We start from the raw sequence: 15273 nt of genomic DNA on the forward strand, positions 1-15273 counted from the left end.
GGACTGTCTTGACCCAAATGCAACACCTTGCACATCACCTTACAGAACCAACTAACTACAATGGCAGATGAAGTGAACTCTTTGCAGCAGTGTTTTTCTGCTCCTTTTGCAGATGTCCCATCCCCCATTTCCGACACAGAGATAGCAAAAGATCTCAGCTTCTAAGTGACAACATGCCAGAAACGTGCAGTTTTGCAGATTGCTCACTGCCCATCCAGCTGTTCCCCATCTAGTCTGGCCAGAACAGAGCTGAGATCTGTAGCCGTCTTGATGATTTCACGTCATTTTAAACTCTGATTGTTTAATACGTGACTTAATCATGGTTTTGCAGAACTCTTACAAAGATTTGGATAAGACACACGTTTAAAATCACATTACAATTTCATGACTGTTTAGCATTACTTTGGATTACCTGCACTCTAATTCTGATCAATTCCAAAATGACAGAAAAGGCTTCATAAAGCAAACAGTCTAAATGTATTTTAACACCTTGAAACAAAATATTTTTACCAAAAAAATCTTTCACTCTGAAGTTATCAAAATGAATCATCTCAACTCTTCTGAAATTTATTCTGTATTTTCATTTTTAACCAACAAGATATTTTAAAATGTATTAATAGTTCCAGATCTGCACAAAATGTGTCTTTCAGTGAATTTAATATTCAGTTCAAACAGTATATGATTCTTTGATTAAATAAATAGTGTGACTTTTAACATGGTATAATATTATTACTGTGATATGGCAATATGTCCCGATCTGGCCAGAGAAGGGGAAAAGATACTAAGGAACATTTACTTGTATCTTTTTCTGGTAGAGCTGGAGAGTGGTTTTGAAGCTTTGAAAGAAGCGGTCTGTTGTTCTTGCTGTGCTGAAATAAGATACTAGGGTAGGGAAAGTTTGTTCCAGGCAGAGAATACTGAAAGGCAGAAAAAAAAGTAAACTGAAGCAGAATACTTCCCTTTTGGGATGCATGTCTAGAATAAAACTAAGGCTGATGTGTAAAGCAAAAGGGGGAAAAAAAAAAAAAAACCAAAAAAAACACCCCAAAATTGAATGCGTAACCTTTCTCTAGTTCCCTAATAGGGGAATCCAGCAGTAACTTGTAGCCTTTGTAGCCTTGCAGCGATTAGAACTGGTCAGCTATTTTTTGCTTTATTTATTTAAAAATAAATTTCCTGGAAGACATCTGGAGAAGCGTCATCTCCTCTCTGCAATGTCCTGGGAAAGTGTCATAAACAGCAAAATTTAACATTCGTACACGCTGTAAAGCAGAGATGGCCACAGCTTAGTAATTCTTTTTCAATAAAGACAGTCACATGAATTTTGCTTTTAAATTCCTCGTGTACTTTAAATGAAAAGTTATTTTTTTCTAGAAATTGATCTCTTTTGTTGGATCTCTTGGAAGTGAAAAAAGTGGACACTTGGCATATTAATTTTTTTTTAAGCAATGGTGTTTCAAAAATTAAAGTGGTCTTGATAGCATAAATTACAGGAAATGAACTGTTTAAAGGTCTTTCATAGTTATGCAAGGGTTTTGTTCTCTTTTTTTCCCCCCCCCCAAACCCACATGTAAAATAGACAAGCACAGAGTATGAAAACTGCATAACCAAACCTCTGTGTTCTGAAAGCAGTGGTGTCCTTTGCTCTGGCATGGTGGTTTAACAGAAACACTGTGTACTACAGAATTAAGAACCTGAGTTTATTTCTAGCATTTGTATCTTCCCAGACAGTCAGGGTCTGTAAGTACTGAGCAAGCTCTAGTTTGATGCTGTACTTGGGAAGATAACCTAAGAATTTTCTCACATATTTCTCTCCTCGATCAGGATGAACTTTAAGGACATTATATGCATCCCATTTAACTCAATGGGAATTTCACTCAGCATGCATTGGCACAGTCCTACAACTTGTTTTCTAACAGAAACATGCAAGCATATTTGCTGTATGTTCTTCTTGCAGTGGTCTCAGAGGAGGTGCTGGGCAGCCAGCCCGTAAACCTCAGGGACTTGTATCTTCTAATCTCCTTTTCTGTGTTTTTGTTTGTCTTTCCATCTTTCTCTCGACATTTTTGTGCTTCTTAAATCCCCAGAGGCTCCTCTTATGGCTTTTTATTTGAGTCTCTGTGTGCATTCACTTTACATAGGGACCCAGTGCTGTAACCACTTATTCATGTGCATGATCCTTAGCCATACAGAAAGTCAGAATTTCTCAAATGATTAAATATTTGTAGGTCAAATTATAAGTACAGTAATAGATTCGGGATCAGCAGCAAAACAGAATTCAGAGCATCCTGATTTAAAGAGATAATATAAATAATGTGGGAACAGGGTTTGAAAATAAAGATACAGTAGCAAAATCTTAGAACACTATTATGCAATAAAGATGAGAGGGAAACCAGAAATCCTCAGAGGAGGAATTTTACCTATTTTGTCTAAAGCTATTCAAACAGCATTTTTTAATTTTTTATTTTTTTCTAGATTTAAATTTAAAGCTTTAAATTTAAAGCTTTAAATTTTATACCTAAGCAGTTCATTTTATGCTGATACCCTACTGTGTGTAATAAAACCAACATCTTGTTTCCCTTCTTGGATTTCATCCTGGGTGAAGGGAAGGTAATCACAGTGCAGTACTTTGTGTGCACATGCCAGCACAATAGGAAATCATTTGTTCAACATTTAGGGACCTGCACCAGAGTCCAACGAGGTCAACGGAACTTTCCCAATGATATCAGTGTGCTTTAGATTAGGTCTCATTATTACTTACAAGCTTGATGTATTTGATTAAATATATGAGGCAGGTATGCAAACTGTAACATAATACTGTCACTTAAATTCTGTTTGTGGGGAAAAGAAAGAAAAAGAAAAAGAAAAAGAAAAAGAAAAAGAAAAAGAAAAAGAAAAAGAAAAAGAAAAAGAAAAAGAAAAAGAAAAAGAAAAAGAAAAAGAAAAAGAAAAAGGAAAAGGAAAAGGAAAAGGAAAAGGAAAAGAAAAAGAAAAAGAAAAAGAAAAAGAAAAAGAAAAAGAAAAAGAAAAAGAAAAAGAAAAAGAAAAAGAAAAAGAGAGAAAGAAAAAACCAAACAAACAACCTTTCTTGTTTCTTTTCCTTTTCATGAAATAACTCACTCTTTACCAGACCTTGTATTACATTCTCACTCTTTCTGTGAAGCTGGTAACAGAAGGCAGAAAACTAAAGTGGCCAGTGCTCTGACAAAGTAACAGGGTTGTCTTTTAATCCATACTCCCCCTGCAACCTTCCAAATGTATTCATTGAGTTGCACAGAAGGGGGAAAGGAACTGGTTAAGAACAAGCACTGGTGGGTGGGGCAAACTGTTAATAAGAAGAGGATATTATAAAGGAAATTATTTTGGGATGAGAATTACGTTTGATTATTTGTCCATCTGATGGGTCTTTTTGGTCCTCAGAAGTGAACATCCACTGGCTCAACTGTATTGCCACTCCATCATGGAGCATCATCATTTTGATCAGTGCCTGATGATCCTGAATAGTCCAGTAAGTGCCTCATTGTTGTGTATAATGAAAGGAAACCATTCTCTATTTTGCTTTTTATTTTTAGCTTTTGGATAGATTCCCACTGTTATACATTCCTAAAGTGATCTGTATTCCTTTTTGGGTAAGGAAAACAAATTGCAGCAGTTTTGAAATCATAGTTCCTTTTCTGAGCACCACCAAACCTTTCTAAGTGTTGCCTGATAAGGGAAGCCTTGCTAACATCCTTTTGAGTACCTGCTTTCTTCGACCAAAGAAAACAAAGAAGCTTTGTTGACATTTTCTTGACCTCTTATGAGCCACCAAGCAAACCCAAGTCCTTGATTTCATTTCAGAAAACATTCCAGCATATACATACACAAAGCATTCCTGATGAGACCAAACCAATTCTGCTAATGTTTACGTTCCAAAGTGAAGCCAAACCTAAGCTAAATAAGTATGCAAATTAAACTACATTCCTCTTCTATTATTAACTGATTCTAAGACCAGTTATTCATCATGCACAAACATTTCAAAGCAGTATATCTCCAGGGTTCATTTTATATCACAGGTGTGGTTCTTCTGACATACTTTGTATTACAAAGATGCTCTCCATACAGGAAAATATGGAAAAATATGGGGGCAAGTTACCATCTCTCCAGCTTCACAGTGCTTTGGTGCTGAACTTTTCTTTCTATGTAATAGCTTGTTATTTATGTAGCTTCATGAATGGAAAATATTAAGTCAGTGTGAGGTGTACAGGCAAGTACTGGTATCTGTTATTGTTCTTAAGTGAGAGGAGAAATGGAAGGATTTTTACATGAAGGGGACTTAAGATTCCACTGTTGCTCTGCCTGTAGTTCGATTTCCTAATAGTCTATTACGATGATGTTGCTGCACAGCTTTCTTTCTGCCATTACTCAAGAAGACTGGAATTTTTATTTTTAAACTGGGGAATCCACAAAAAGAATCAGGGCAAAAGAATGACAACACATACCAGTAAGCAATGCAGAATGATGCGGTATCTAGGAGAGATGTTAGCAAATTGGTGTGCTGTTCCCTAATTAACTACTAACACTGCTTTTTGTTGTTGCTGTTGTTTTGTTTGTTTGCTTGTTTTTTGTAAAGGGAAATCAGATTCTCAGCAGCCTTTCCATTGAAGAATACAAGGCAACGCTGAAAATGATAAAGCAAGCCATCCTTGCAACAGACCTAGCACTGTACATAAAGTAAGTCAGAGACAACTTTGACTGTTAGTCATAGCTTGATGTTTGGATTGTCAGCACACTGTAAAATCTTTTCACTTGTTTTAAAGGAGGAGAGGAGAATTTTTTGAACTTCTAAGAAAAAAGCAGTTTAATTGGGAAGATCCTATGCAGAAGGAGCTATTTCTGTAAGTAAATGCAGAATGATTAAAAAGCTGATTAATACTATTTGTCTAATTTTCCATGTCACATTGTTGGGAATTGCATTAAAACCAACAAGTCTTTATGCACTGGGCCTGTACAAACACCTGGGTACAGGTGACATAGGTCACTTCTAGAGACCTATTTGCAGCCTGTATAATAAACTATGTTAAATAGTACCTGGAGTTACAAAAGCATTTCTATTCTATAGGACCCCTAAGTGCAATGCTCTTTTGCCGTTATATTTAAGTATTTAATTGGAGGAGAAAAAAAAAAGAATATTTATGAACTGAAAAAACTTCACAAAAAGCTACAGAAAAACATTCACATAGACTGCCTCAGAAAGGACAGTTGATCTATTTTAAATTCAGGGCTTTTAAAAACCTGTCTCATTTAATCATATTGAATTTAATCACGTTTTCCAATTTCAGTAACTGACCCTTTTATTGTTAGTGAAAATTGTTAGCGGTCCCTGTTAATGAAAGAAAGGAATGAAATAATCATAGAGCTGCAGAATATCCCAAGCTGGAAGGGACCCACAAGGATCTCCAAGTCAACTCCTGTCTCCATGCAAGACCACCCAAAAATCATAACCTATGTCTGAGAGTGTTGTACAGACACTTCTTGAACTCTGGCGGATTGGGGCCATGCCCACTGCCCTGGGGAGCCTGTTCCAAGCTCACCACTCTCTGGTGAAGAGCCTTTTTCTAACACTCAACCTGACCCTCCCCTGATGGAGCTCAGTGCTGTTCCCTCTGGTCCTGTCACCGTCACCAGAGAGGAGAGATCAGTGCCTACCTCTCTGCTACCCTCATGAGAAGATGCAGGCTGCCATGAGGCCACCCTTCAGTCTCCTCTGGGCTGAACAAACTCTGTGACCTCAGCAGCTCTTCACACACCTTCTCCTCTAGACCCTTCCTCATCTTCATAGCCCTCCTTTGCATGCTCTCTAATAACTTAAGGTCTTTCTTATATAGTGGCACCCAAATCTGCACATAGTGCTTGAGGTGAGGCTGCACAGAGCAGAAGGGGAAAATCCCTTTCCTCAGTCAGGTGGCAGTGCTGGGCCTGATGTACCCCAGGACACTGTTGGCTATTTTGGGTGCCAGAAATAAATGTGTTATCTGCCCAGTAGCAGATAGAATAAAGCTGTTCATTTTATGCAAATCCAACAAATGAGCTGGTCAAATTTGCTTATTCTGGTGTGCTCATTTCATGTAGGTGAAAGTCTACATCATCAAGCCTTGGATGTTTTTATAACTTTGATTTAATTTCACTTGCTTTTCTGACTTTGATTTTCCCTGAAATTGGGTATTCTATTTACTAATGACTTGGCTTGGTGGCAACAACAATTTCACAGTACAGTAATTAACTGATTTCTTTTGTTTTGTTTTTTTTATAGAGCAATGCTGATGACTGCTTGTGATTTATCAGCTATAACCAAACCATGGCCAGTTCAGCAACGGGTATATCCTTAATTTTAAGATTTCTTAAATACCAGTTCTGCAGAACTGTTTCTGCTTTCTCTATCCAAGCTGTATTGCAAAGGCAAAGGTGGAATGTAAACTCTTAGCAAGCAGTCCTTCAAAATGCTAAATGTGGACTTAAGACTTTCACGGGTCTTTGCAGCAAGATCTATGCATTTAGCCATGTCAGTCTGTTCATAGTTAGTTGAAAGTAAATCAGGAATCTCCGTTGGTTTTTTCTTCCCAGCATTACTGTGTTACTACAAGGTGGTCAGTTGATACAGCACACTATCTAGTATCAGCTGACCTTTCTCTATGTGTTGATCATTCTAGCTATTATTAATAGTAAGGCACTTTTGTGCCTTTGTACTTTGCTTTGTCAGAGTAAATATCAACACATGCAGGTGTCTCTTTTGTGAACAGATGTGTGTATCAATAAATGTAAAAGCTAGCTGTTAAATGGGAGATTCTTATGCAGTTTGATCCCAATCTGATATATCCTAAGAAGACACGGGAAATTCAGAAGACAGTTTTGATCATAAGTAGCAAGCAAACTTTTATAGCTCTCAATGTGTGAAATCTCTTACAGATTGCTGAGCTTGTAGCTACTGAGTTCTTTGATCAAGGAGATAAAGAGCGGAAGGAACTCAACATAGAACCAACAGTAAGTAGAAGAATCATGCAGAATCGTCTCTTTTAAAATGGCTTCCCTAAACAGCTTTAAGGAATCTAAAACATTCCTTTCAAAAGCCAGCTTTTCTTTCAGTGATCAGAATCTAGCACCAACTCCTCTGTCTTCCTAGCAGTCAGTTTTCTTCTGGGGTTTCCAGACACCAACACTGTCATTATCTTTGAGCCAGAAGAAAAGACAGAATTACATCTTCTAAATCAATATTTTAAACTGTCTGGTGCATAATTGCAGCCTATGCTAAACAAGTAAGCTTGTTTACTACTCTAGTTCGATCAAGCCCAAAGACAACCTTCAAAGGCTAGTCATGCATTTTAACACATGTACCAATACCCTGCTGTGCTGAGATTGCTGCAGTTTTTGAGGTGCTGCCTTTTAATTCTGGGCTCCTTGTTTTTGTTTCAAATTTATTAAACGTTGAGCTTATTTATTTATTTGCAGGATCTAATGAACAGAGAGAAGAAGAACAAAATTCCAAGCATGCAGGTTGGATTCATTGATGCTGTTTGCTTGCAGCTGTATGAGGTATGGTGTCTGACAAAGAACTTGAAATATCTAAAACCAGAACTGCTCAATGTAGTTTTCAGCAGTTGCACATTTAAAATTAGAACAAAATTTGGTTTTGTTATCCTAGTTTAAAAGATTTTTTTTTTCCACATATTCTGTATGTTTTGTGATTTAGTTGTGGAAAGGATTATAGGATTAACTGTATGTTTGGCTGATATTTTGTTTTACCATTTTTTAAAACAAAAGGTAGTTGCTGTGTTCTGTGCACTGGGTATTAGATCCCTGCGTTATGTTTTAGATTCTGCCAGTGAGATGCTGTGATCATTAGGGAAAGTCACAAACATATAATGCTTTGCTATCTATGTAAAGAATGGTATCCACATATTGCATGATAAAGAGTGATGTTTAACAAAGAGTTCTATAGCATTCAGAATTCTTAATGCAAAAGGGGATAAGCTACATATTGGAAATTCACCTGGGTTTAAAACTTCTACTCTTTTTTTCTTCTCTCTCATCACAATTAAAAGCAGTGCATGAGAGCATTCATTGACACTTCTTCTGGTCACAGAATGCATAAGGAAATGCTTGGTCAGATAAAGTATGAAACAAAATATATTAATTGCTGATTTTATTTTTTAAACCAGTAAAGCACAAGGGTGAAACCCCTTCACTGAGACTGTAGCATGCATTTTACAGGAACTAAGGTGAGAAAAAGGTGAAAAACAGATAGCCTCACTCTAAGTCTAACACTCCAATGGGAGGAACAAGGAAGTTATTCTTTTCCATCTCACATCCTTCTAAAAAGAATCCACATCCACTAGTTGGAAGAAAACAAAGGTAGAAGGAGGAAGGAACTACTAGCTGCCCCTGAAACTTGCACATCTCTGCACTGTGAAAACTCTGACAGGAAAATAAGACAGCCTTTGCTGAGAAGCTTCACAAAACTGTTTCCATTTGGTAGGCAAGCCACTGAAAGAAGTCTGAGTAGCTGTGGAAAAGGTATAGAATATACAAACAGAAAATTATTTGAACAGAAAATCTGAACAGTTTTGAATGTCCACAGCTCCAGAGACTGAACTACTGTACTTTATTTGCTGGGTACAGCTTTACCTTCCCATTTATGAAAAGACCAGAAAACTTTCAGATTTATACCCTGTAATGTGCAATGAATGTCATATTGATTGTTACCAAATGATAGCAGTCCAAATTTAACCTAGCTTTTGTACTATTCCTGTAAGGAAATGAGGTGTTTGAATAATTTCTAGCTATTTTGCTCCTGATTTGTAACTGCAGCTTAGTTATGCTGCAGTGAAGACAAACCAATTCCTGGCTAGCAGCCGAGTGCACCTACAGATTTTTGGAGTCTTCACCCTTTACCTCAGGAAGAAAGAAGATGCTGTGCCTGTAAGACAGCACCTTTTTGTTCAAAATGCGTTGCCCCTTTGATCTCTCAGCATATCACTCCTGTTTTTCACTCTGTCTCTGACTTGAACTGGAATGGCACATAGCGAGCTGGCAGTGTCTGGGACTTTATATAGACTCAGATTATGCCAGCATAGGCCCTAACCTGAAAGAAAAGTGAGCAAGACTGATGTGCAGGGGCAGAGAGCAATGAAAAAAAAATGGGAGCCTATGAGAAAGTGACAAAACTGGTATCAGTACTAATAATTCCAAGGAAGGGGCTATGGTGTGCATTGATGCAATGTACCTACCCTTAGTACAGGCAGGGAGTACCAGGCGCTTACACAGAGCCCTTTTCTTCAAGGTAAATATATATAAACAATGCGAGTTTGAAGAAGAACAAGCTCACATTTCACTCTTAAGTGTTCTAATGCTAAGAGGCAAATAATACACAGCGTTGCAACTACAGCCTTTTCACTATTCCTTAGCATTCATCCAGCCAGTAGGAACTTAACAGACAATGCAGAGATGAGTGCCCAATGAAGCACTGCATGTATGTGACTTACCATGTTATTCAGAGTAGTCCTAATCCCAGTGAACTGATGCTGTGTGGCTTGTTTTAGACAGATAGCCAGAAGAGTTTAAGTGAGTGATCTAAACATCTTTCCTTTAAGTTCAGAAATCTGAAAAAAAAAATAAAAAAATTGTAATTCACTCCTAAATTTCAATTGAAAAAAGTGTTATATTTTGCAGTTTTAATGCTATTTAGATGTGCTTAGATAAATAAAACATGAATACTCAAGAGATATTTGACAGCCCTCTAAAGAGGTGTAAATCAAACTTAAATTTTAAATCTTAAAGAGGTGCAAATCAAGAATAATTCAGTTAGGTCTACTGGAACTAATGATGCTGCCTAGAAAGCAGAAAAGAATTATGAAGATTTATACAAGCTGATAATTCACTAGAGTACCTACATAAAAATGTTCCTAAGTTACAGAAGAGTTAGGTATCTATCACTACCTCATGTTATTTGAATAAGACATAAGTACCAAGTGAAATTCTGACTTTTGAATTATATATAATAACCAGCAGTGAGGCCAGGACTTTGCTCTGTGTACTCTGCGGTTGGTCATGGCAGTTCCAGAATCAGAAGGCTCACTCTTGCCCATGGTTCTTGCTGTCCAGCACTGTCTGAACTATCAAACTCTCACTTCACACTTCTGAATAGATTGACTTCATTTCAAATGTCAACAGAACCCTTAATGCAAGTTCTGTCATTATTGTGTGAGGATACGTATTCATCACTTCCATCAGGAAAAAAAAAAGTACAAAGATGCTTATTGATCTGTTTAATTACCAATTCACCACAAGTACCACTGCCACATTATGAAAAATATTTGATAGACTTCAGTTACAGCTGTCTTGAAGAGGCATCAAGTGTCAAATGTAATTTAATTATTGAGTGCTAATTGTCTTGGAATTCAAATATTTCTGGAAGAACTCAGAATCACTTGTGATACTGTCACACTGGTCACATTCACTATAACTGCTCATTACCCTTCCAAGCTCATCTTTTTGACCAGCTCTGCCATATATACAAAGAACTGGCTTACAAAGTCCGTGCATATTACCTCACTAGGAATCCTGGGTAGGTCACTTGTGCATAATTCTGTGTAGCAAGTTCATAGTTATTTCTGCACTTATGTATCATGTATTATGTGGAGACTGCCATTCAGTCTAATCGGCCATGTATTCATGTTTGATGTGTAACAGAAAGCTTTCTTAAAATCAAAATATAAGTTCAAGTATTGATAGATCTCATATTTCAGTCATCCTCATCTATTTACTATTCATTTTTCACAAACACTTATTTTGTTGTTACATATAAACTGTTTTACAAGTTTTACAATTTATTTCAGGCCCTAACGCATGTATCAGAGGCCTGCTACCCTTTACTGGATGGATGTAGAAAAAATAGGCAGAAATGGCAATCCTTGGCTGAACAACAAGAGAAGAATCTGATTAATGGAGAAAGCAATCAAGCCAAACGGAACTGAGATGCTGATTTAAAAACCACAAGCTTAAGTTCACATAGAAGACGTAGTAATAGGGGAGTACTGCATTCTACTAAACACTGTATTTGGGTTATGTTTTTGCCACTGCTGTATTATTTTTCCACACTTCAATATATAGCATAACTGTGTATATGCCAATATCGTATATTTCTTTTATTACATCTAAGAGAGATGGAAAAAGATCTGCAGAGTTAGTTTATACTAACCTATTCCACAAGAAAGTATGAGTGCAGTTTACTCGACTGTCCCTGAGAGCCTATTACTTCATAGATGTAAATAGTTGTTCAGTGATTATGTTGTGGCCAGTATCTTAAAGACTACTGCATTTCGCACCTTTTTTCCTCTTTGAGTCTTGCTGTGTTAGGCTGTCAAAGAAATGCACAGTCTTTCCTGTTCTCTTCCCAGAGGTTAAGAAGAAAAACTGGGACTAATGCTGGCAAGCCTGATCCAGCATATGCTATGCTAATCTCTTCCAGGAAACAGAACTGGGCTTTGAAGTGGAGAAGCCCCAGAATTTGTGTACCCAGTAGCCTTATCATATCATAAGAATGTCTTAGCAAATGTGTTACATTTAAAAAAACACCCTGTGAATTACTTGGGAATGGGGGGTTTGGGAGTTTCACAGTACAGGTGTCATAATTTTCCATGGATAATGGAAATTGCTTGAAGATTGATGAAATGTCACAACGTAACGGACAGGCTGGCTGTCTTGGAAGAATGGCTCCTATATGAGGCCACAAGAAGTAGGGAAACTGAAACTAAACAAGGAAACTAAACAAGGTATTTCTGTATGCTTATTTTAACTTCATTTTGAAGTTGAATTTAATATTGTCATAGAAAACGAACTGAATGACAGGCAGGAAAAGTAAAAGAAACATGACTGCAAGAGCAAGGGATGAAAATCCAAATCAGAATGATGCTTCCAGTGGCCATCAGTGGCCAGTACTATTAATGACCATCAATAGGCCAGTGTTGTTATGGAATGGCTATGACCACTTTGAGTAAAGCATTGTGTTAACATATTAAAAAAATTATCTATCACTATGTCTTAAAGGAACATGAAAAAAAATACTGAAAGCAAAAATAGCCCAGAATGCTACAGGAATTTACCGTTTGCACAAAAGGCATCAACATTCAGAAAACTAAGAATCAATTAACTTGCACTAGGAAAAGAAGGCATTGGTATTTCATTCAAACAATGATGATCAATAAAAATGATTATGAATCTACCACTGAGAGCCAATTCAAGGAAATACACACATAAGACAGTAAAGACACTGAAAAGGAGCCCATTTTGACAGTCACTGCATTTAGATAAGCAATATCAGAAGCTAACAAAAAATGAAGTGTTTCAAAATGTCCCACAGAACAGTTTTTCATGGTCACACACACACACACACACACACACATATATATATATATATTTGGGGTAGAATAAGGAATTCTGACAGTGTGCCACATTTCTGCCAGCCCGTATCACTTGTTACTGATTAAATCCTATCTCAGTTTTCTCTTGTGACTACCAGTAATAATTTATTGCAGCTGAATGATGTGAAAGTATTTTTTTCTATAGAAGTATTTCTCCAATGAGGTTGTTGGTTTTTTTCAGGTTTTCAGAAACAAACAAACAAAAAAAAAGTATGGAATTCAACAATAATTAAAACTCAAGAGCTATGGTGAATTTGTATCTACGCATGTGTATATATACGTATACCAGCACAATATATGATTGCAACAGGTCATGGCTCTGCACCAAAACTACAGCAGCCTGCCTTGCCCCAACCTTCCAGCTCAAAAAAGGAAAAAAACCAAAGCTTTTAGGTACTTTTTGATAAGTAGGAATGTTGCTTCACGATTTGCATAATATTCGTATATTCTTTTCCTTGAATGTCTGAGATACTAAAACATGTCAACAGATAAAATACATATTTAATATAAATATGAACAAAATGTATGTATATAACGGTGTATCCTTGTTGGTATGGTTGAAACTAGTAATTCATGGAGACAGCACAGCAAATCAAATATGGTGATACTACAGCATAGTGACCTATCACATTAAGATTCCAGTAACTATAATTCTCTGTTATATTGTGTGTTCAACAAAACTTTATTATGATATTCAGACAAAGGGTGATGGTTTTATTTCATAGCTCTGCGTGGATTGTTTGCAGAAAATTCTTATTTCATAATGTAGGTAGATGAAAATATGAGAAAGAAAAAGAAAACACAAAAACAACAGGCTGTTTTTGACTGAAATTCATTGCCTTCCAGAATTCAATATTTTCATACTCAGCCATTTTATATATTATAGCCATGTTTCTGTTAAATTACATCATGGATTACATATCTAATTATTTTAGTCAGGTCTCAACTGTTTACTGCTCTATCTTAAATTGTCTAACTAAGGAAATCAAATGGAAGATGCAAGATACAAGCAGAAACTGAGTGCATCACTTTGTCATTTCAGTTCTAGTTCTGTTAAAGCCATTGTGAAGTTTGGTATTTAAGTTTCTAGGTACAGAAGTTGTCCCATTAATGTGTCTAATACTCCTACTTGTTCTCAGACATGCACAAATTTTCTTTTGAAGTCACTTCACAGCACAGTTAAATGCTTTAATTATAGTTTTCTTTCTGTTTTTGTCCCCTTTCTGGAAAAAAAAAATAAAAATAAAAAAATCTTGTTGTGCATGTTAAAGTATACAGAATTACTGATGAACCCTAGCTCTTCTATTAAAAAGAACAATGAGGCTCTTATGCTATAGGTAGTACTTTTCCAAGAAGCTAGCCACATATCCAATAGAGTATAGGTATATAGGTTTTCTGTAATGTCACTCAGTAAGAGAGAAAACATAATCTTGACTTTGGCAATTGTATTGATTTTTAATTAGTAGCAGTTTAAATCACTCTCAGATACAAGTACAAGCAGCCTAGTGATAAAACTGAATAATCTATTCCAACGACGACCAGCTGATCTCTCCTTAGAGGAGAGGGCTGAAGCCTGATAGAGGCATCATCTTCTGCCAGCTGGGTAAAGCACATAAAGGTAAGTTTTCGAACTCCAGTCTGATGCATTGTATCTGGTAGTGGCATGAACTGATTCATGATCAAAGCTGATTCTTGTACGTGATTTTTTAAACTACTGGGTAACTGATTGTGCAACCCATTAGAGAGAAAAATTATGAAAAGCCAGACCTGGCCCCTTAACTAAAGTTACGGAATGTTACCTGAGAAATCTAGTTGATGCCACTTGCAGCGAAGCCTGAGAAAATACAATGTTGATGGAAAAAGTGCCTCACTCATAATAAATTCAGAAATATTTAAAGGTTTTAGAAATCTAACCTTTCTGGTGATTTTTTACATTAGCTTTAGCTAAAGGTCTCGTCTCTGCAATGCTGTAGGTTGTTCTTCATGCCAAATCACACACGGTTTACATTCCACGAGGTTTCAGCTTTATTTCACAGTCCTCTGCTCTGCTTCTTCGGGGACTTGCACTAATTTGAGAGAGAAGCTCAAACACTGGAGCTTGAATAGAAACCTAAGTTTACCCTGAGGATAAGAAACAGTGAGGGCTGGACTATTTGGACTTTCATAGGAACAAGAAACATCATAGAGTCTGGCCTGGCAACTGGTAACTCTTTCTAAATATGACGAATAGTGACTTCAAGATCTTTTATCCTTGTCATTGCTAGATAATGAAAATTGCATGGGAAATTTTATTTTCCAGATAAAGAAGTCTGTTTCCATAGAGAAACTCCTATCTAAGTACCACTGTTTGTAAATGTATATTTATGTGACGATGCTATGTAACATTTATTTTCCGCTAACTTTCACTGCACGAGCTTGTCATGCTAGAGCCTAAAGTATGCTCAAATTCCCATTTAAAGCCAATTACATGATTCCTGTTTACCTCAGTGGGAGTTCGATTGAGCTGTATAGAAAGTGAAGGAATAGGTCAAATTCACCTTTTCTAGCTATAAAGAGGGACCAAACTCATCCTCAGTAACACCTGCCTCACCTGTTCTTTACTGTATTCAGCTGTTCCTGCTCAAGGTACCTCACAGATGTAACTGAAGTTAGAATTTGAGCCCTCTGTGTATTCACGTGGCAGACACATACATGTGTCACTTGAAGAATGTAGTGTGAAATGCACTGTAAATAGTTTGAATATACATTTATATTATACTTTAATAAAAATCTTACTCACAGTCACTAGCCACCAAGTTTGTCCATTTGTATTCTTTTA

The 15273-nt window shown here is 36.7% G+C and overlaps 1 protein-coding gene and 1 long non-coding RNA gene across 18 annotated transcripts in view; one reads left to right on the forward strand and one right to left on the reverse strand.

Annotated features, from left to right (window-relative positions):
• PDE5A (phosphodiesterase 5A) overlaps window positions 1-15246 on the forward strand; it is a 122562-nt gene extending 107316 nt beyond the window's left edge. For all 8 annotated transcript variants that reach the window (XM_085546944.1, XM_015861889.3, XM_015861891.3 and 5 more), the window contains 7 exons: window positions 3421-3508; window positions 4613-4713; window positions 4800-4877; window positions 6293-6356; window positions 6946-7020; window positions 7486-7569; window positions 10872-15246. In XM_085546944.1, the coding sequence (XP_085403070.1) occupies window positions 3421-3508; window positions 4613-4713; window positions 4800-4877; window positions 6293-6356; window positions 6946-7020; window positions 7486-7569; window positions 10872-11009 (628 nt within the window). In that variant the 3' untranslated portion in view covers window positions 11010-15246. The remainder of the gene's footprint in view (window positions 1-3420; window positions 3509-4612; window positions 4714-4799; window positions 4878-6292; window positions 6357-6945; window positions 7021-7485; window positions 7570-10871) is intronic.
• LOC107313554 (uncharacterized) overlaps window positions 1-15273 on the reverse strand; it is a 115195-nt gene that overhangs the window by 87891 nt on the left and 12031 nt on the right. For all 10 annotated transcript variants that reach the window (XR_014945920.1, XR_001555058.3, XR_014945916.1 and 7 more), the window contains exon 2: window positions 9519-9635. This is a non-coding gene — a long non-coding RNA (uncharacterized LOC107313554). The remainder of the gene's footprint in view (window positions 1-9518; window positions 9636-15273) is intronic.

The sequence above is a fragment of the Coturnix japonica genome, chromosome 4 (genome assembly GCF_054131305.1).
Source record: "Coturnix japonica strain WE chromosome 4, WE-NBRP24, whole genome shotgun sequence".
NCBI classification, from domain to species: domain Eukaryota; kingdom Metazoa; phylum Chordata; class Aves; order Galliformes; family Phasianidae; genus Coturnix; species Coturnix japonica.